Source organism: Cynocephalus volans, chromosome 3 (assembly GCF_027409185.1).
Source record: "Cynocephalus volans isolate mCynVol1 chromosome 3, mCynVol1.pri, whole genome shotgun sequence".
Taxonomy (NCBI): domain Eukaryota; kingdom Metazoa; phylum Chordata; class Mammalia; order Dermoptera; family Cynocephalidae; genus Cynocephalus; species Cynocephalus volans.
The window spans coordinates 172481835-172503099 of NC_084462.1; the positions used below are offsets into that span (position 1 = coordinate 172481835).

A 21265-nucleotide genomic window follows, 5' to 3' on the forward strand; every position below is an offset into this window, starting at 1 on the left:
AAACCATTTTCCACCAAGGAGACCAAGATGGTGGAACTCAATGGTGGCATTGGAAGGTGAATCAAATGGAGGTGGCATTTGAGTAGGGCCTTGAAGGAAGAGGATTTCAGATGGAGAGCACAGAATGGCCAAGGCATGGAGGAAGGGGGAAGCAGGAAGCAATGGGAAAACAGCAATGGTGTGAATAGAAAGAAAAGTGGAAATGAGACTGCAAACATCTGTAGGTAGACTATGGGAGGCTTTGAATGTCAGCTTAAGGAGTCTGACCTTTATTCTCTAGGCATTGAAAACCCATTAAAAAATTTTTTTATTAAATTTTAATTAAAATTTTGAGTTGAAAAGTAACAATCAGAACTGTGATTGAGAAAATTAATCTGACAACAATCTAATCCCTAAATGGAAATAAAAGAGTATAGTTAAATATTTGTCTACTTCATTCGCTTTAAAACCTATCAAATAAATGTTGCTTATACCATGCGGGCTTTTACTAGAAAATCTTACTCTAATTCCCTACCACCATCACGTGCTATCATATAAATAAAGTAGTCCCTGGGATTCATGTGGGCATTAAAGAACAAGAACTCTTTGAAATGGACAGATATTTGGGAACTGAACTCTAAGGTATAATAGTTGACTCACCTGATGCAACTTCCGTTTCTGTGACAAACTTTTGAGACACTAAAATATGTGGAACTGTTCTGATAAGCCCCACAATAGCATGCTGTCCCAGCTGGCTAGCAGACTGGGGAGACGGTGAGCTGGCAGATGCGAGGCTAAGAGAACACTTCCAGGTTCCTCTTTCATCATGTGACCCTGAGAACTGGCCATTCCAAGCATTAGCAAATTATACCCATCACTGCACCAGACTTGGTCCCTAATGCCTCAATGGAAAGGGTATATGGCAGATATTCTCAAACCTCATTGAATTACCTGGAGAACTTATTAAAAATCTAAGTTTCTCACTTAAACCCCCTTTTTCCTCTGCCCTGAGATTCTGATTCAGCAGATGTAGGGTGGAACCCAATAATCTGCATTTTTCATAAACATTCCCAGTAACTTTGATGCAAGGAACCTAATAGGGTGACCAGATTATTTATCACCCAAGCCGGGACCCATCTGGGGGTAAACAAGTGTGCAGTTAATAATTAAACTTGGATAAGAGGCATAACGACACTTAGGCAAACTTGGGCAGGGTCACCCTACCTAAGGATCACTGTGCAAAAATACTGTCAATTTACAGAGGAAGTTCAGCTAAGTAGAATCACCAAAGAACACCAGCAAGCAGGAGCATACCCTTTAGGAAGAAAGGAAGAGCATGGAGCACCAAAAATAGGTGTCATGGCAGGACACCTGGTTTACCTTGTGACCCAGAGAGGATTTTAAAGCTAATACAGAGGTACCTGCTTCAAACCTCATCTTCCAGTCTTTGCTGTTGAAATTGCCATTTATGATTGTCCAGAAGATGTCAGCACCATGAGGAAGTGACAGAGCGTGGAGAAGGAGAGGAACTGCCAGTGAAGAGAGCTGGGAGAACTCGGACTTGACGACCCTCCACAGGCTGGGGAAGCAAGGAGAAGCAAGTGTGCGGTCATCACAGCCTCGCCCGCAGAAGGAAACCCTGCTGTCTTAACTCACGGGAAGCGCAGTTAATAGGCAGCTGCTTCTGATGAAATTACACTCATGCACAAGACTACAATCCTCTGAGAAACTTTCCCTGTGCTCTGTTCTGTTAATTGTTTTTTTTAAGAAATTACTTTAAGGATCAATATAGAAAGACACCACTTAACATACACTCACGTTTTTAACATAAAAATTAAAAATCACATATTATAAATGAACAATGACTGCTAAATAATATGCAAAATTGATGAGGTGATAAGAGATTTTTTAGAACTCTCTTATAGTGAACATCTGGGAAGTTCTGTTGGTTTTGCCTGCCCTGCAGCCCTTTCCCCTTATTCTGGGGAATTAATAACAGCCCCTCCAAGAATTGGCAGCTGTCAGTCAAGCTCTCCCACCTTTCCTATCATAAGCGTGGACACAAAACATAGGCTGATCAAAGCACTTCAAAACTCAGAATGGAGTGATTAGTGTAGGAGTGGGCACATGACCCAGGCATGGGAATGTCAGAATCCTTTTTTTTTTGGTGACTGATATCAACTCTGGGAGAGAGAGGGTCTTTCTCCTTCTGAAATCTCAGGCACAAAGCGAAACGACGATCTGGGGCACCAGTGGCTCTCTTTCCCAACTCCCAGGGGCAGCCTGCCTGAGAAGAAGCCAACATTTAATCAAGAAGTCAACACTAACATTCATCTAAGAAACCAAAACAGAACTGGACTTAGTGATGGGGAGGAAGGGAGAAAGGGGAGAAAGAAAAGACAGTGAGAGAGAGAGAGAGATCCCTGATAACATCTTGCACCTTAGCAAAGTTAAGCAAAGTCCCTATCAAGTTCTACCAGAATAGTTAAGAATATATTTTCGATAATAATATATTATTGGTTTCAAAATTTTTATTCAATTACTTAAAGTATGCCTTGTGTCTGTTTTCTATTTGGCTCTAGAGTTAATATCAGAATTAAAGCTATTTGTGACTTTAAAAAGCTCATGATGCAACTGCTAAGAGGTGGGGACAGTGACACATACCATCTCCACTCTACAGAGAGCATATTGAGGTACAAGGGACTAGAGGTGCTTGTTCTCAGAAGACATACCAGAGCTATAGAAGGAAAAAGAGCAATGTTCAAACACCGCATACGTCATCTGAGTACTGGAAGTCAGACAAATATGGATCTAATCCCAACCCTGCCATTCATTAGCTGTACAACGTGTGCACATTTCTTAACTCCTCTGAGCCTTTGGTCCCTCCCAACACAGGTTGTATTAGATGAGATGATGCAGAGTGCTTGGCACATAGCAGGGATTCAAAAACCTTGAGCTATTGTTATCATCCCGAGGATAAGAATGAAGATACTTCCCTAGCACAATAATAGGCCCTAGGAAGAATGCAAAGGAAAAAGAACATATAGTCTGTCCCTTCATGTAAATTTTAATTTAGTTGACAGAGGCAAACCGTATACAGCACTGCTAGAAACCCATCTCAATGACAAATGAAAAAAAAAAATCCCTGGATTTGGCCTGTCCCATTTGACTTTCCCAGTTCTCTAAGGCAGCCTTGTTTAAAAGAGGAAGGGTGTCCTTCCCTCAGGTCCCTTCATTGTCCATCATGGTTTCTGTGCTGGCAGAAAATCTGGGCTATGTACCCCAAAGGCCAAGTTGGAGGTCCCATGGCACTAAGAATCCATTCAGCATGGGTACATTTTAGGTGGAGGTTGCTTTAACAATTAAAAAAAGGCCCATTTAGTCTTCCTATTACCCTTGAATTAACAGAGCATCTGCCTAACTCCTGACCTTGTTCCACCATTGCTGTTGCGTGGATTTGCTGCTTGTCTGATCCTTCACACTGATCCTTACGGATCATTCCTGCTCCTCCCCACATCCAGGTCAGCCATGTGACCCTTCCACCTGCTCCTCCTCCCATTGTACCTGTAGAATTCCCATTTTACTACCCGGAATCTTCTGTAAATCCTTCCTCCTTTCCCATAATATGCTTTCATACCAGGTCGAATGGTGTTCCCCCAAAATTCATGTCTACCCAGAACCTCAGAATGTGACCTTATTTGGAAATAGGGTCTTTGCAGATGCTCTTAGTTAGGAGGAGGTCATGCCTAAATCTAATAATTGGTGTCTTTATAAGAAGAGGATAGAACACACAGAGACACGCAGAGGGACTAACGCCACGCGGTAGGGATCGGAGTGATGCATCGACAAGCCAAGGAACACCACGGATTGCCAGCAACCACCAGAATCTAGGAGAGAGGCAAGGAAGGATTTTTTCCGAGAGTCTTCCGAGGGAGCATGACCCTGCCGACACCTTGATTCCAGACTTCTAGCATCCAGAACTCTGAGAAAATAAATTTCTGTTGTTTTAAGCCACTCAGTTTGTGGCAATTTACTAAAGCTGCCCTAGGAAACTCATACAGCTTCCTCCTCCCCACCTTGGCTGAAACCTGACATTTCCCTGGTCGCACAACTTCCCGTCAGTTCTCTCAGTGAGTCTTCACTTGCTCAAATGATCCTTGCTTCACACCACTTGCCCCAGTCCTCCTACCAGCCTCTTTCTTTGGACACCCGTAACATCTACTTCTAGGGCCCTCTCCTCGTTCCTTCGTGAACTGGGCAGCCCGCTCAGTCTTCCTCCTCTCCCCAGCCTCGGCCAGCTCCTTAGTGGATCCAGCTCTGGTCTCATAGGTGTCACAGTGACCTTTGTCTCTAGTCTATCGGATACACCGCCGAGCTCACCTCTCTGAGACGGAGAACGCTCAGCTCTCCCCACCCTGATCCTGACTGAGACGTCCTTGCCCTCTTTTCTACGTTCCTCTCCCAGACATCAATTCTTCCGGCCTTATCTGCCTCCAGTCTTAGACTGGATCCAGAGTAAACCATCTCAACACTCTGGAATTCCTTGTCCCTCTGACATCGCACCCCAATCAAATCCTAATCCCTAATCCTGAATAAACCCATCGCTCATACTCTCTCATCCACTCACAGGCCCCTAAGTACTAGAGAAAAAGAAACCCAAACTCCTGCTAACTGGGTCTACTATGAACTGGGCCAGCTAACTTCAGCTGGGCCCTGGAGCTGGCAATTCTTTGGTTATTCCTTGTCGACTCCCTACTTCTTGCCTCGTGGGGGCTGTTCCATGCTTTTTCCTTGTTCCTCAAGCTCCCAACCCAACCTCTATCTTTCTCCCTCTCAGGAGACATCAATATTTACTATTCTTAAAGTTTGTCACCTGTTATGAACTCCCCTTACCAATTTTCTTCTCTTTTCCTCAAAATTTATCTCCTTTCAAAAGAAAGCATTCTCCTCTTTTCCACCCCACTCTTTGTCCTTAACCACACACCCTCTTGCCTTCCAGAACCTTGCTCCACTAGCTGTTCCCCTTTTTTGGCCCTTTCCACTGGCCCTTTCCCACTGACCATAAATATGTTCAGATTATCCTAAAAATCCTTGCTGTCTGGCCACTCCTTTTCCCCTCTATCTGATGTTTCCCTTCCTTTTCTAACCAACTTTTCAGAAGAAAGCTCTGTATTAAATCTTTCTGTTCCTTAAGCTCTTGCAACATGCTCTGACTCCCTCACATGCGGGTGGTATCCAAAGGAGCTCTCTTTTCTCCGTACTTCTATTAAGGCACAGTCCTGCCTTTGTTCATTGTTTTAAGATTGTCCATGGATCTCTAAACATCATTAGATAAAGTCCCTATCTTTGAGGCCCTTCACACTTGGGTCCCAACCTACTTCTCTAATTGTTTCCTAATTCCTCTAAAACCACATCATCCAGCAAAAAAAAAAAAAAAAAACCTTGGTATCACCTAAGTATGCTCTGCTCATTTCTTACCCTTTCTTTCCAACTCTGATATCTGTTTGTTCTTGACATTTTCGCTTTCCACAACACGCCCTATCCATCTCAAGTCACTACCAATCAAAATTCTACCATTATTTTAATGCCCATCTATACGGTATCTGCTCCTGAGCCCTTCCTCAGTCATTAATCCAGAAATGATCTCTTCCACCTCTGAACTATTTGAAAATCTTTTATTACATTTTCTTGGATTGACAATGACTTATAAATACATGGGGCAACCATGTATCTTAGTTTATTCCAAGACCATCCAACTTATGCTTATTGTTTTGGAATTATTATGAAGACCATCCCCTCTTCACACTCAAACCTAGACCAATTTGAATAACAAATTATGTAGTCACCTTCTGTATATGTAATATTTACCCTCTTCCAAACTAGACTGCAAATTCCCTAAGTACCTAGAATATTAAGGAATGTAGTAAACCCTCATAATATTTGTTGAATAAATGAATAAATAAATGAACAAAATGAATAAAGACAGATAAAGCCTCAACTTGGTTTTGTCACCGAGTTAACCTGACCAATATTTTCTTTTTTTATCAACTTATCCTTTTACATATAAAATAAGAACAATATTTTTCTTACTTCCAGGAAGACTGCAGGAGCTATTTTAAGGGTCTCAGGAAGTGAAACACTGCAAATCTAAAGTAATGTTTTATGAGTATTCTCAAAAAGCCCCAGCAGTCTCGAAAAAATAACTTAGACAATATATGGGGAGATTTTAGATGTCTATTAGCAGCTCCATTTCAGGTAAGTGGGTAAGTCCTTACTCAATCACACTAGGTTAATATTTACTTATTGTATGTTGACATTTTTCTATATTTTCTATATTCTTAAGCCATCTAACAAGTGAAAGTCATAAAATAATCCTTATTTTACCTTTTCTATTTCTACAGTATCTGGCAAATAAAAATTATCATTCTTTGTATTGACATACTTAAAAATTAGATCAAATAAAAGAAAAGTTGTTCTCGTAGGCAATTAGGCTGTCTTGGCTAAGAAAATTACCACAAATGAACTAATAAGTCTTATTTTAACTTTAATTTTCACAACTAAAGCCTACAATATAAACAAGCAAAAGTAAACCATTAGGAAGACATACCTTGCAATCAACATGTGATCCTGAATGTAGGCTAAAAATTGAGGATAATCCTTTCTAGCAATGTATAAACACTCTCCATGCAGACAGAGAATCTTCAGGCAATTGAGCATATTAAAAAGAATGTCTGGCTCTTCAAACTTAGCCATTTCCTACGGAAAGAACCATATGGTTACTGAGTTATCCAAAACAGCAATGCTACTAAGCCGAATATTCAAAGATTTCAGAAAATATACCTGGAAAATGGTATATATAAGTCTCAGTGTTACTGGAAGCTGTTGGTAGCAAAATTTTCTTTCGGTATCATTCTTTATTGCTGTGAAGAAATAATTACACAAAGGTTAGCCTAACTCCTCCTTTCCTCCATCATTCATCAATTGAGCAAGATCATAAAACCAAGAGGAGTAAAAACTAGATATAGAATGTACAAGTATTACAAAACGTTTGTGTAATGTTTTTATTTGCTCTCCAAATTAGCATATATCCCTTCTATTGGGCAAGGGCAGGAAATCTAAATTTAGGATTCTCGGTTTCTCCTTTCTACAGTGCTTCTCAGTGTCTTCGGGTCCCTGTCCAGTTCTCCTGTGGGCTGTTAGTCGGTTGCTGCCGAAGGGACCTGCAGCCTGGCTAGGCATGCTTTCCTAGCTGAAAGGGACATAAGCAAGTATTAAGATAAGCATTCAAGTCCTGTTAGCACCTAAGGAGGGGTTTAGCCCATGAACTCGTGCAAAAGGGGGGCATTTTGAAGTTGAGCATATTCAGATGAGAACAGCTACTCATGGTTTTATCTTCTTGGGCGGATCTCTAAAGCCTTTGCCCCCAGGGTGGGGGGCAGCAATATATTGTTCAGGAAGCATGCAAATGAAAAGGATTCACAAGTTAACTAGATGTGGAAACTAGTTTAAAATGTGCTAAAATCACCATTATTAAGTTTTGGCAATTCCTAGGATCAGAGACAATGGCAGTCAAACCTCTTGGTCTATATACTAAACAGTTTATTGGGGATCTTCCACTCGAATGAATTTTAAATGCTTGTTATCAGCATTCAACTCTGTTTTCTTCAATGTAAAAGTTCTAAATATATTTTTAATGGCAGACATATCTGACTGCTATAAGAAATAGGTGCTAGGCCACAAAGTGCAGAAAAAGGAAATGCTCTAGAAGGGGAAATCACTGAACATATGTCGACAGAACACCCCTCGGTTCCAGGAGAGAGGAGCTCAAGATCACTCTGCCTGAAGGTGCACAGAGCAGAAGCAGGGTCAAGGGTCTGAGCAGAGAAGCAGGGTCGAGTCTCTGAGCAGCAGAGAACAACGGTCTTGGAAGAAAGTTGACAGGGGCTTCCCTGAGGGGACAATTTACAACTGCATTCTGCAAGACAGCAGAAAGCAGAAGCAGGAAAATAGGCCAAAGCTGTGACAGGAGCCTGAAGTAATCATTTTAACCATTTTTCAGATAAAATGTTACTGCAAATAAAAGTGGCAGTTAATTGATTTGTGTGCTATCTTAGGTTTAAAAAATATATTTACATAGAAAGTGTACAAGTTACATAAGTGAAGTCCTCGCTTTCCTTAGACATTGATGCCTGATAGAAACACAACCCTGGGCCTGGGCCTCAGCCGCGGCAGTGCCTAAAGCAAGCTAATTTATCTTAAGTAAACCGGGAGACATGGGTTCTCCTCCCAATCCTGCCATTAACTCATTGTACAATATTAGGATTTCTAATTCCTAGGCCCCCATTCCAGAACACCCAGAACCAGGCGTGGAAGAGTGGATCTCATTTGTCTTGTTTGTGCTTTGTGCCTTTGGATGATTCTGATGCTCCATTATAGATTTGGAAGCATTTATGTATAAAGTATAAATTGTGAGTGCAAAATACAAGCTACAGGACCATGGGCGAGTTGTTTAACCCATCTGGGGTTTACTTTCCTCATGTGCAAAGTGAGAAGACTGAACTTGATCAGCAGATTTCAAATTTTCTGCGGAATACTTTGTTTAAAGAAAATCTTACTTAGGACTCCAATCTATGAAATAGAGCAAGTCAGAGCATTCTGTTGGAAGTAGGATGGGGAGCCCGGGTCTTTGTCATTTGCCTCCTCTTCCCACCAGTTGTCACCACAATTAAGGAAGTTCCAAGGGAAATAACACAGAACCTTTACAACTCCAGGAAGTACACGTTGAAAACCAATGGAATAGATCATCTCAGGTGTTCCTTCAAATTCTAAGTTTCAATGGCATTAAATAGTGTGAGTAGAGATATTCATGCTCAATTGACCATTTATGTGATCCGTGTAGGAGTAGTTAGTTCTGACCAAGAATTTTATAGTAATGATGTAGTTACTTCGCTCTGAATAAGACACACCAGCAGCTGCAATGTACCCCACAGGAGTGCCCTAATAATGCATGCTGTGCACTGAAGAAATGATGTAAAGCCCATGCTTCCCAATTCTGGCGTGGGCCTCCCAAGAGCAAGCTATTCTAAAAGTTCAGGACAGTGTAAGTAGGAAGGTAAAAAAAAAAACTGCTCAAATTTGCCCCAGGTTCTATACACATTTCCAGAGTACCACTATCTAGATCTAGAAATCAGGCTTTCCCAGGGACACAAGGGGTCACATCCTAAATTCACTAAACGCCTCCAGAATGTGAGGAGCTAGAGTATGATTCCTGAGCCTGCCCGTCATCTTGCTGTCCCCAATACACCCACTCAGAGCCTTTAAGCAAATTAGAAAAGAAGCCATCCTTCCACCCAGCTAGGAGCCAGGCCAACTAGCCTTTGAGCACAACGAAAACAATTGTGCATGGTGAGCACATCCAGGGTCCCAGCCAAGCCCCTGGGGCACAGAAGCGGCATGAGCACAAGCTCTGTGGCCTCCTTCCAAAAACACTCTGCTCTGGCCAAATGCCCTGAGTGGCTGATGAGATTGTCAGCAACCTCTGCTTTGGCCATTCAGCCTCGGTTCATGGAGAACACAATGCCTCGTAAGTAGGAAGGTGATGCTTTCTACACTAACACAATGGGTTTTTATTGATAATAAGCTCCTGATGCACTGAAGATGCTCAGTGAACTTTGTTCTCCTGGAACCAGAACGGATCTGTTCACTTCATAATGTGGTGGAAATGGTTCATCTGACGAAGCCAGATCTGAACTTGCCTAAGTCGACACTAACCTAAGAAACCAAGGTTCTGAACATCAGGCCCTGTGCCAACTGGGATGTGCACGCTGTGCTCTCACGTCACCCAGAGTTCACCTACCAGCATGTTCTGTGGGTTCAGTGCGATTGCCTGGGTTCTCCCCATGCTTGGTTGCTGGATTCTCTTCCTCCTCTCCTTCGGGACCTATAATAAACTCTGGTCTGGAAGAAAGGAGACTGTCCTCAAGGCTGTCTGTGGGCTCCTGAAACAAACAGGACAACAGCCAGATGAGCAGCCCTTGAGGGATAAGTGACGTAAAGTGGGGGTTGGCTTAGTTCAGCAAAGACAGAGTGTCTGCTGTGTTCCAGGCCCTTTGCTCAGCCCAGGAGGGCAAAGGCACCATCTCAGAAGAGCCTGGAGCTTATTTTCATAACAGTGAAGGGAAATCTGTATCAGCTATTGCTCAAACATTTGCTTTCACCTGAAATGAATATGGAAAAATATCAAAAATACCGTCAAATCTTCCTAGGCCTGCCTTCCCACCTCTGATTCAATCCCTGAGTTCAGTGTCTCTGTCACCAAGTGACTCCCACTCACGCACATTTTGTTCAATAACAGATCTTAATTAGGAGGGGATAATAAGGGGTTCACAGAGATATATTAAAATACAAATACTGGTTGTCTGGGGAAGTAAAATATTTAGGAGCAAGAAATTGCCATAACGTGAAAGTTAAAGAACAAGGTATGGAAACCCGAGTGACCACCAACAAATGGATGTATAAGCAAAATGTGGTCTGTACATACAATAGAATATTATCCAGACTTAAAAAGAAAGGAGATTCTGACACATGCTGCAACATTTATGAACCTTGAGGACATGATGCTAAGTGAAATAAGCCAGACACAAAAGGACATATACTGTGATTCCACTTATATGAGGTATCTACAGCAGCAAAACTCATAGAAACAGGGGCTGGGGGGAGGAGGGAATGGGGAAATTGTTTAATGGGTATAGATTTTCAGTTTTGCAAGATGAGGAAGTTCTGGAGATTGGCTGCACTACAATGTGAATATACTTAGCACTATACATTTATATATATTTACATTTATATACTTTATGTGTTATATTTATACATATATAACAAGCTGCAAAAATGGGGGGGAAGAGAAGTTTTTTATTTAAAAAATGAGAGAGAGAGCACTAGATATGGCTACCATTTAAAATATCTACCTCTAGTTATTCTCCTATTCTACCTTTTTTCTTTCTTTTGGGTTCCATCTTCAAATATCCTCTTTCAAAACTCTCCTCTTTTAGCTAACACTTTAACCCATAACATTCTTTTCAAGAGTTATTTGCCAGCCAGCTCAAAGCAAGAAGGATACAAAGACTGATGGAATACCAGAATGACCCCAGGAAGAATGAAACCAGTGCTAAAACGGTGGCTGCGAGAGCTCTGAAAAATACCTTTCCTAGGCCATCCTAGTGAAAAGACCCCGAGTCAAATCATCAGCTGGGTTTCACACCATTTGATAGGGTGAAAAGGCGCCTGCTGCATATTGACTCCTCTGCATACACCCCGGTAACCCATGCTTCTGGTACTGTCCTCCCAGATAGCAGGACTGGTGTTGCCTGTCTTGCGAACTAGCTCAAGCCTCCTGCCAGCTGATCCTTCATGTCTCCACCCTACCCTCTGGTCCTCCACTTGTCCCAGGAGGAGAACGGAACAGCTAAAGTGGCTGGCACATGCAGTGGAGACCACGTGTTCTAAGACGTGACAAATGTCAAGAACGTTATGCACATGGAGGGTTGTTTCGGTGCTCAGCTTCTCCACATTTATGCTTATTCCTCCCTTTGCTTCAGGGAACAGCCCTGTCGAAACTGACACAATAAAGAAAGCCTGCTAGGGGCAGGGTTAAGGGTGACTCAGGACACCCCCATCCATCCAGTCTCTTCACCTCCTCACTGGCTTCTCGAAAGAGAAATCAATATTTCACGTAGCCACTTCCCCAGCTAATCCTGTTCTCAAACTGCAAACTACTGGAATCATTCTTTAGTCTGTGGTTACCCCCAAGGTACAAGGGACCCCCTAATTTCAGAATCGTCTGGGCTCTTTTCAGTCTTTTCTTTTTCCTCTCTTCAAAATTTGGCATGATTAACTACTGTCTCCTTTTCTACACTGTCTCCCACCGGTTTCTGAGTTACTGCCCTCCCTCAGTGTTTTTCTTGCATCTCTGGCCTCTTCTCAATTTACTTCTGGTCTTCTCTTCCCCTTTTTCCCTCTTAAGAGTTGGTGCTTCACAGATTCTCGCCTCAGCACTCTTCCCTTCTCACTCCATACGTCCTACCACAGGATGCACAGGACTGCAGACCTTTACCTCCTTCCCACCCTTCCCAAGAGCCACATGCACACATCCCAGGAGCGTGACATCTCCACTCGGATGTCTAAAAGCCATCTCAATTCACTTGGATCTATCCTAAACTTTTCCATACCTAAACATCAAGCACTGTTGATTCTCCTTCCTAAATATCTTTCAGGCCTACCCCTTCTCTCCATCACCACCACCATTGCTGCAGGGCAGGCTTCCCTATTTTCTTTCCTGGGTGACTGCATTAGCCTTCAGATTGGATTCCTATCCCCAGAGTTCAAATCCTCCAAACTATCCCCTCCACTGGCAGAATGAGTCTCTCGAATTCATGAAATTGTATCATCTCCCCGGTGAAAAGTCTTCAGGAGTCCCCCATTGTCTCCAAGACACCATCCAAACTTCCTAGATTGGCAGACAGTGTCCTTAATAAATGTGAACGTAAAACTAAGACTATCTTTCCAAACTCAGCGTCCACTGCTTTCCCGTCCTCCTCCCTGCAACACCGAACTGTCTGCAGTTTTCTGAGTGCATCACCCCTCCTTTCTCTCCTCCCATCTGCCTGTTGCTAACGCCACTCCTCCTTTAGATATAAATAAGCCCAGGTGTCATCTCCCCGGAGAAGACCTTCCTGACCTCAGTACACCCTTAATTTACATTCGTTGTCCCTTCTCTCTACTCCCATAGCTACCTTGTTCAAACATCTTCCTAATTAGACTGTAACATTCTTGGCTTTAATTTCTATTTTCTCATCTATTACGACAGGTTTTGTTTGGTTTTGTGGGTTTTTTAAAATTTATTTTACCTTATATTGACAAATCATATGTGGATGAACCTGGAGGACATTGTGCTAAGTCAGATAAGCCAGGCACAGAAATATAAATACTGCATGTTCTCATTTCTATGTGGAATCTAAAACAATCAAACTCATTGTAGCAGAGAGTATAATGTTGAGCACCAGAGGCTGGGGAGTGAGCGGAACAGGGAGATTTGACTGTTTTATAGTAAGTATTCAATAACTATTTTAAGAGACCACACTACAGGGATGTTATATTAAGAAGGGTAGGACTAATGACTCAAATGGGCTGAACGTGAAAAAACACTTTGTTGCCTGCATGTTATAATTCAAAAAAAAATTTTTTTTAAAGAAGTTACTTCCTACCTTAGACAAACATTAGGAGAAAGGAAGAAAAAGCAATGACAAATTCTGGCTCAAATCATTCAGGTTCATCTACCTGTGATTTCTGAGGGCATTCTGGTGATGTGTATGTCTTAGATTTAAAAAACAGGCTAAACAGAGAATAGCTAATGTATGGATCAGTAACCAGAAAAAGGAAGGAAGGTTTTATTGATTGCTGATGAAGTCAATGGGTTTTATAAACCAAGGTTACCTAGGAATTCTTAGTGTCCATATACAACCTACTTACTTAGTAACTGATATGTGTATTTCATAGTATTCATTATTATTTAAACTTTGTAATACACCTTTGTGATAAAAGTTTTTTTAAGAATACCCAGTAATACTTTGTATTCATAAAAACCGTGTGAATGGAGGTGCTACAACCCTAACTCAAGCCACCTGACAGAATTCTGTATGGTGTAGCTTCATCTCACATCCCTTTCCTGGAGCCAGAGTTGGCAGAAGCAACAGGAAAACTTTCTTTTAACACAGTCTCACATATAAGCCAGCATGGAGCATAAGATAATACTGAAGGAAGGCTCCATTACACCAGCACTGCAGTCTTTACTACTATTACAGACAGGTCATCTCATTTCCTCAACTGCTTACCACCAGCCGGCTTTCTTCTTTGGGAGCTAGTCTCTCCAGCAGTTCACAAGCAAGCTGATAGCAGAGAATGCTAGACTGACATAAGTTACACTCAGTTGCTTTTTCCTCCTTCTGGCAGGTGTGAGAGCCCCCCCAGGGGGCTTGGAAGACATTGTTTATAATAGAAATAATGTCCTTTGACAAGCTGTGCTCTAAACCCATCGTGATTCCATCATCTTGTAGCTCCATCTGAAAGACACAGAAAAAAATACAAAAAAAAAAGGAGTTTGATTCTTTTGTCCAATATTCCATTGGCGTACTTCTTCGGGATAATTTTGACTAACTGACAGCAATATTAAATTATTTAAAGACAATATAGGCTTTAAGACCATGAATACACGTTGCTATCCATGGATTCTTCTAAAAAGAATATAAACACAATACAAAGTAATGGGAATTATTTTTTAAATCACAGACATTTAAAAGAGAGTTGTTTTTTTAAACTCATCACTTTGTGACATTTTACACATTTTAGAAATGCTATCCCTCACCTAGTGTCCAGATCTTGGTTTCTAAATACCATTATCCAATAAAAGGAACCAGGGCTCCTTAGAGAAATGGTTGATTCCAGGGTTGGGGCTAGGAAAATATAAGATGAGCCTGGAACATCTTGTCATGCCAGAAATCAAGGAAGTGCTCAAAGAATGATGCAGACATGTCAAAAGAACACAGGAGCCAGCTTGAAGGGACTCCAACTGGCCAAATATGGGACAACATGAGCATCAAAATAAACAATCATAGTAACAGATTATAATCCACTGAATAAAATAAGAATCCATGGGTACATGAGAGAGTAAGTAGATAAATGAACACATAAATGGGAGAGAAGGGAAAACTGTTCCATCAGTAGAATACCAGATAATAACTTGAGAAGAAATGATGGAATTAAAAAGTATTATCACTTGGCAGACATCATAGCAATAATTGATTCGACCATGAATCATCCATCGATGCTAAAACTAGTAGGTGAAAGTCTGATAAGAAACAGGAAAACTCAAAGTCTTAATGTATTTCCCCACAAGCTACTTATTAATTACAAAAGGGTGACTTTTAGTAGAGAAACCTGACAGAAATCACCTTAACCAAGTGACGAAAGTTATTATTACCAGTAATGGGATGTTATTATATCTTGTGCCTCCTGATATAAAGCACTACAAAGGACATCACATCACATTTGTGATCATTCTGCCAAAAACACATGACCCAAATTAATTCATAAGAAAACATTAGACAAACTTGAATTGAGGGACATTCTACAAAATAACTGGACTTGACTGTTCAAAAACATCAAGGACATTGAAAATAAAGACTGAGGAACTGTCCTTGATTAAAGAAGACTAAGGAAACAGGAGAAATAATTACAGTGAGTGATCCTGGATTGTTCCTGGATAAAAAAAATAATTGTTTTTCTTTTGCTATAAATATAATATTATTATATCAATTTATTTATTTATTTGGCAACTGGCCAGTATGGGGATCCAAACCCTTGACCTTGGTGTTATAACACTCTACTCTAACCAACTGAACTAACCAGCCAGCCTTATTACATCATAGTTTAAAAACTGAATAATTTCTGTAAGTTAGATAATAGTATTAAAACAATATTAATTTGCTGATATTTTTTGGTTTTTCTTTCTTTCTTTTCTTTTTTTTTTTTTTCTTTTTTTAATTTCCTGTTTTAGATAACTGTATTGTGGTTATGTAAGAGTCTCCTTATTTTCTTAGAAAATACTCTAAAGTTTTTAGGGAAACATCATGTTTGCAACTTATTCTCAAATGATTCATTAAAAAATTCATGCATACACATACAGAGCAAGAGACAGAGGGAGAAATCAATGTGGTAAATATCACATCTGGAGGATTTGGGGAAGACTATTTGACGATTCTCTGTACTATTGTTGCAACTTTTCTGCAAATCTGAAACTATTTCAAAATAAAAAGTTAAGAAGAAATATTCTCCCGATCAAAACTTTTTAAACTTTGCTTTTGAAATTACCTTCAAAACTCAATTTATAAAATATATTAAAATTAGCCCCATTACTATAAAGTTGTACCTTGCTCTTCCCAACAATAGTATTATCCACTTTGTTCATCCAATTTATTCAACAGAATCAATTCTAATGATGCTGGATGTTTCTAAAATTCAAATCCATTCTCATATGTCAACGTCATTGCAGATATGCCCACAAGTAGTTTTCAGACTCTTTGGGAAATCCCCAAAGAGTTCGTAAAATGTCCTGAGTAATGCTGCATCACTTCAGTAAGTAAGAAGATGCCCAACATGTGGAAAGAATCACTATACAGTGCCTTCGCTCATTCTTCACCTCTGAACTAAAGGAAGCTCATGCTTCAGCTACCTGCTTCAGGAGAAGATCGAACATGAGGATGAAACAATTTAGATTCATTTCATCATCTTCACAATCAAAGTCAATAGTCCTTCCACCTGGGTGTCCAAAATTCTTGAAAGGGCTACGAAACGGACTACGCATGGGACTCCGAAACGGACTCTGGAAAGGGCTATGAAATGGGCTCAGCATGTTGTGCTGAACTCGCCGACCAGGATCAGAGGCAACACTCACCTACAAGAGAGAATGTCAACACATATAAATGAACTCAAAGAAGCTCAAATGGGTATATGAAATATCTGGGGACTATGAAAGGTATTTCCAGCTATCACACTGGTTTCCTTCCTTAGCCAATGGCATATGGATCCTCTCAAAATATAAAAATAAGAACTAAAACCACCCAAACTTTCTAACAAATTGTCAGGGAATGAAACTCAGCACCCTGAAGAATGGAAGCCTTTGCCATTGTATTTTTCATCCCATCAAACATTTCCAGTTAACCTAGATTGTCTGAATCTCCTGAAAATCATAACCAAAAAAATAAAAATAAAAAAATGAGAACTTACTAAAGTAAAATCTTGCAAGAAAATTTTTAGAAGTATAAGCCCAGAATCTCAGGTTGACATGATTAGTTAAAGATGAATAGCTTCTGGGGATTACAATTATTAAGCTTTCATGGGAAAACAATGCACGTCAAACCTACTGTCCTGGTTCTTCTCCGTTTGCCCATCCCAGCCCCACCCCAGACCCTTACTGCCCTTCTCTAGCCTGCTCTATGCCCAAGCACGCTATGGACTGAGTCTCCCCTGGCTTCCAGTTGGCTTCAGTCAATGGGAGACACCAGCAGAAGACCTGACGCTGGAGGAGAGAGAGGGGGACTATTTCTCCCCAGCCCGTCTACTGTGGTGCTCCATCTACAGGAGCATTTCCAGTGTTCTACAGTCTCTCTAGCAAGCCCTTCCTTAGACTTGCAGCTTCCAATTGGCTCCGGAAACTCTTTTTCTTGTTCCTTCTGCCCTAGGGGAATAATGGCTTCCTATTGGACTGTTGTTAGACTTTAGGTGCCTCAGCAACCCTTTACCGCTCCTTTAACCTTTCCCATCACTCTATCGGCAGAATCTCCATCAAGGTCTCTTCATTTAACTACCTGGGATTCTGTATCAGGATCCTGACTGACATATATGTACATCACTCTCAAATCATATTTTCTCTCTTATATTTTAGTAACCAAAAACCTCCTCAAAAACCATTTTTAAGGTAAAGAGGAAGAGTACCCCATTAAGGACCAGAATACCCAGATAGTGATAGTGTTATCTATGGGAAGTCACTCCACTTCACTGTAAGTGCTTGTCAAATAGCTGTAAAATAAGGATAATGAGTCCTTCCCTCCCTCAAAAGTTCTGTGGTATTGTTCACTGTGAATACATTGCACAGAATAAAATGCTGTACAGTAATGTCATCTTAAAGGTCATAGAAGAAAGAAAACATAAACAGTTGGCAGCTGGCTCCTATCAGGCAGATGAGAAAAGCAGCAATGATTTTTTAAAAAGCACTGAATACAAACTATAATCTCATAATCATGTTATTTTTTTGGTTGTTGGATAACAGGTAGCACAGCTGAGGGCCTGTGGTGTACAGTGGAGAAAATTTTGCAGAGGAGACTTGATGAGGAGAGAGTTGAGAACGGTCCTTGCCAATCGTCCCCTGAGTATAAACCTCTGCAGACTTAATCATGCTCCGGGAATGTCAGTACATCAGCAGAAATTCTATCAGGTCTTTCATAGAAAAATTATCAAAAATTTCCAACAGTTTTATTCACTTCAGTCAGACTACACTGACTTTTCTTATCCCCAAGGTGCAAAGGGGTCAATAAAAGGGCTCAGAGGGTTCACAGTGACGGCATTGCTCATAGTCACCCCCAGTAGATCATGTCCTCCCAAAACATAACGGAAAAAAAATCATCTAGACTCCTTACCCTCAAAGTAAAGCACTGATCTGCCTGGTACCTGATGAAGAATTCTCATTCAACAGGAGACCCCCCAAAATGGAATATTACCAAAAAAGCTACTCTTTTTCCTTTCATCAAGTCTGAGAACTAAAATTCAAAAAAATTCAAAAGAAAATGAAAACTCAATAACTTACTGGTTACAGACTCTACCAAACACATCTTACATAAATGTTTTCTTATTTAATGTGATCAAAAGATTAAGAGTGAGATGGGATGAAAAAGCATTTCCAGAGAGGTCTCTTATGATGCTACTTTCACGCCTGGTATAATCGACAAGAGTTTTCAAAATCTTAACAAGTAAGACAAGAACAGTCATGGCAATAATTACCCTTCGAGCTGCAAGGTTCCCTGCCAGTTCACTGACTCTCGATTTTCTTTGATTTGCAAGTTCTTTGACAGAATTAACTCCATCAGAAAACATACTTATTAACAGTTGAAGTGGAACCATGATATCTAACTCCGATAATACCTGAGGAAAAAGGCATATATCCCCCCCAAAAACATGTAAACTTTAAAACTCAAAAAAAACTACATTTAACATTTTTTTCCAAAGCAAACTATTGAACACAATGACATTTACCTTTACACATATTCTGACTATCAGCACAGTCATCGTCAAATCTTAGCACTAAGAAAATCAAAGTAATATTGAACCTTCTCTTTTCCCCAACCCCAGCATCCAGTAAGTCACCATGTTCTCTCTATTAAAATTTCTAAGTTTCTCTTGATGCTGTCTCCTCTTCTTCACACCTGCTGCTAGGGCCTTGGTTCAGTACCTTTCTCCTGGACTAGAATAAACTGTGAGCAATCTTCCTCCAGTCCATCCCCACTCTCATCTGAATGCCCCATCCGATCTTGCTCTCTGGTACAAGCTCAGTGACTTTCTGTGCCAAAATCAAGTCACCTTATCTGTAATAAATTTTCTGGAAATAGATGCCTCCTTTCTTCCAACAGAATTAATCTATCCCTCTTTTCTGTTTTCTTAGTACTTAATATACAACTTTATTAGAGCAGTCATCACCTTTTGTTATATTTAATTATCTAATATTATCACTCCCACTGTGGGCTGCTTGAAGAAAGGAAGTATGAGAGAAGGATCATTTCTTATCCTATTTTTTTTTCCCAATGCCTATTACAGTGGCTGGCATATAGGAGTTCTGCAAATATTTCCACAATTAATTAACAAATGAGTCAACTCCAACCACTGTACTGTTCATTTGAGTCCCCAAATGTTTAGACTAGGGCTTTAAAACGTCCTTCAACTGCAGCACTCTATCTCCAAACCAAAGCTGTATCAAAGCCTGGTCCATGGAACATGTAAACTGTAACTGCTCTAGCTATGGTAGAGACAGAGGTTTATAGCCTGCTTGCTCATCCCCGGATGACACAGCTTAAAGGATGTGTATATGAGTAACTGAGGCAACATCTGGCCATCTGTAGAAATACTGAGATCTATTTGGGGATAAAGAAGTTACAATTCAGGCTCCCAAAGGTGACTTTTAAAAAAATAGTCCTTTTACTCTTTGTGAATTGTGAGAAATATTGTTCCTTAGTTAAGAAGCCAGAGAGGCATCAACTTGAAGAACTTATGGGATCACATTCTTATGTGACACACAATGGGTATCTATACCCATAGTTAATCTAAACATTGATTCTGTCATCATTTTTTCTGAAACTGTTCAAATTTTGTATCAGGTATTCAACTCAACTCAATAAATTTTTATTGAATATCCACTAAATACAAAGCATATATGGGAGAAACAAACAAAAACTAACCACAAGACCGAAATAGAACAGAATTCACACAGAGAACCTGTATGAACACTGGGAGAGGGAACAATGAATTCTGATGGGAAGATGGGGTGTGAAGGAGCAGAAAACTTCACAGAGGAGGTAATTTCTGAGTTGGACTTTAAAGGTTAAGTTGGAGTTCACAAATGGAGATAGGAGTCTTTCCAGGCTGTGGGAACAGCATGAACTACTCCCTAAATCAGTAGTTCCCAACCTTTCCAAGCAAAGGACCTGTTTAATAGCAAAGATTTATCAGAATTCCTCAAGATAGCTATTACATTTTTAGTGTCCATTGATGGAAAAATACATAAAGACCAAAAGCAACTATGAATTCTGTAATACTATTGTATGAACTTGTATTTTGTTAACCATCACAAGAGCTACATATATTTGAACTTTATTCCTTTATCTGTGCATATGCACAGACAGTCCTCGGCAAACATAGGGATTTATAGACTCTTTGCAATAACCTCGTGCCCCTCTACCCAGGGATCAAAAAACTCGTAGGCTAAGAACTATTGCCCAAAGTAATAAAAAGTATCATTCACTTACATGAAGCCATAGTAAAGCTTGCTCCTGCACAGAGGAGGGGTATCCTGTAAACCGACAGCTAATAAAGCCAAACATCTCTTCCATTGAAAAAGGCAGAGGACAGAGCTCAATGTCAAACATTTTGCTGGAAAGCAGAGCAGCAAAAGTAAATGACCAATGCGCATAATGTAAATGACCGATGGGTCTACTGATGCCACCAAAGTATTTCTAACTCTACGCCATTCAGGGAGCTAAACCCTTTAGGTTAATTTGTGCTCTGAATTATTATTAGCATGCCTCATTTTATTGTAAGAAAATAGTTTACATCACTGGAATAGGTATCTTACAAATAATTCCTATGGCTGTTAATAACATTAGTGTTTATACTCATATTAGATTTAACAGAAGGAATTGCATTTCTAAGGAATTAGAGTTTCTCCCTAGCATCCAAAACCATTTTCCCTTTGCACTTTCCCACCATATCCCACCATATCCCACCAATCATAAATTATATTTGAAACAAACAAACAATATATTGTATCTATTTATTATTACACAAGAACAAAATTTTTTCTCGATGGTATCAAATCATCTTATAGCAGCTATTTCACTTGGGGGCTTCCAATTTCTCCACAGGATTGTTAAAAAGTAAGTAAGATTATACAAAATGCTTAGAGAGTAAC

At 40.3% G+C, this 21265-nt stretch overlaps 1 protein-coding gene across 3 annotated transcripts in view; it reads right to left on the reverse strand.

Annotated features, from left to right (window-relative positions):
* Window positions 1-21265, reverse strand: part of UNC79 (unc-79 homolog, NALCN channel complex subunit) — a 187150-nt gene that overhangs the window by 97001 nt on the left and 68884 nt on the right. For all 3 annotated transcript variants that reach the window (XM_063091208.1, XM_063091206.1, XM_063091207.1), the window contains exons 13-20: window positions 20604-20727; window positions 18589-18729; window positions 16265-16486; window positions 13869-14096; window positions 9836-9977; window positions 6820-6899; window positions 6587-6735; window positions 1401-1558 (exon numbers count right to left, since the gene is read on the reverse strand). In XM_063091208.1, coding sequence (XP_062947278.1) covers window positions 1401-1558; window positions 6587-6735; window positions 6820-6899; window positions 9836-9977; window positions 13869-14096; window positions 16265-16486; window positions 18589-18729; window positions 20604-20727 — 1244 coding nt within the window. The remainder of the gene's footprint in view (window positions 1-1400; window positions 1559-6586; window positions 6736-6819; window positions 6900-9835; window positions 9978-13868; window positions 14097-16264; window positions 16487-18588; window positions 18730-20603; window positions 20728-21265) is intronic.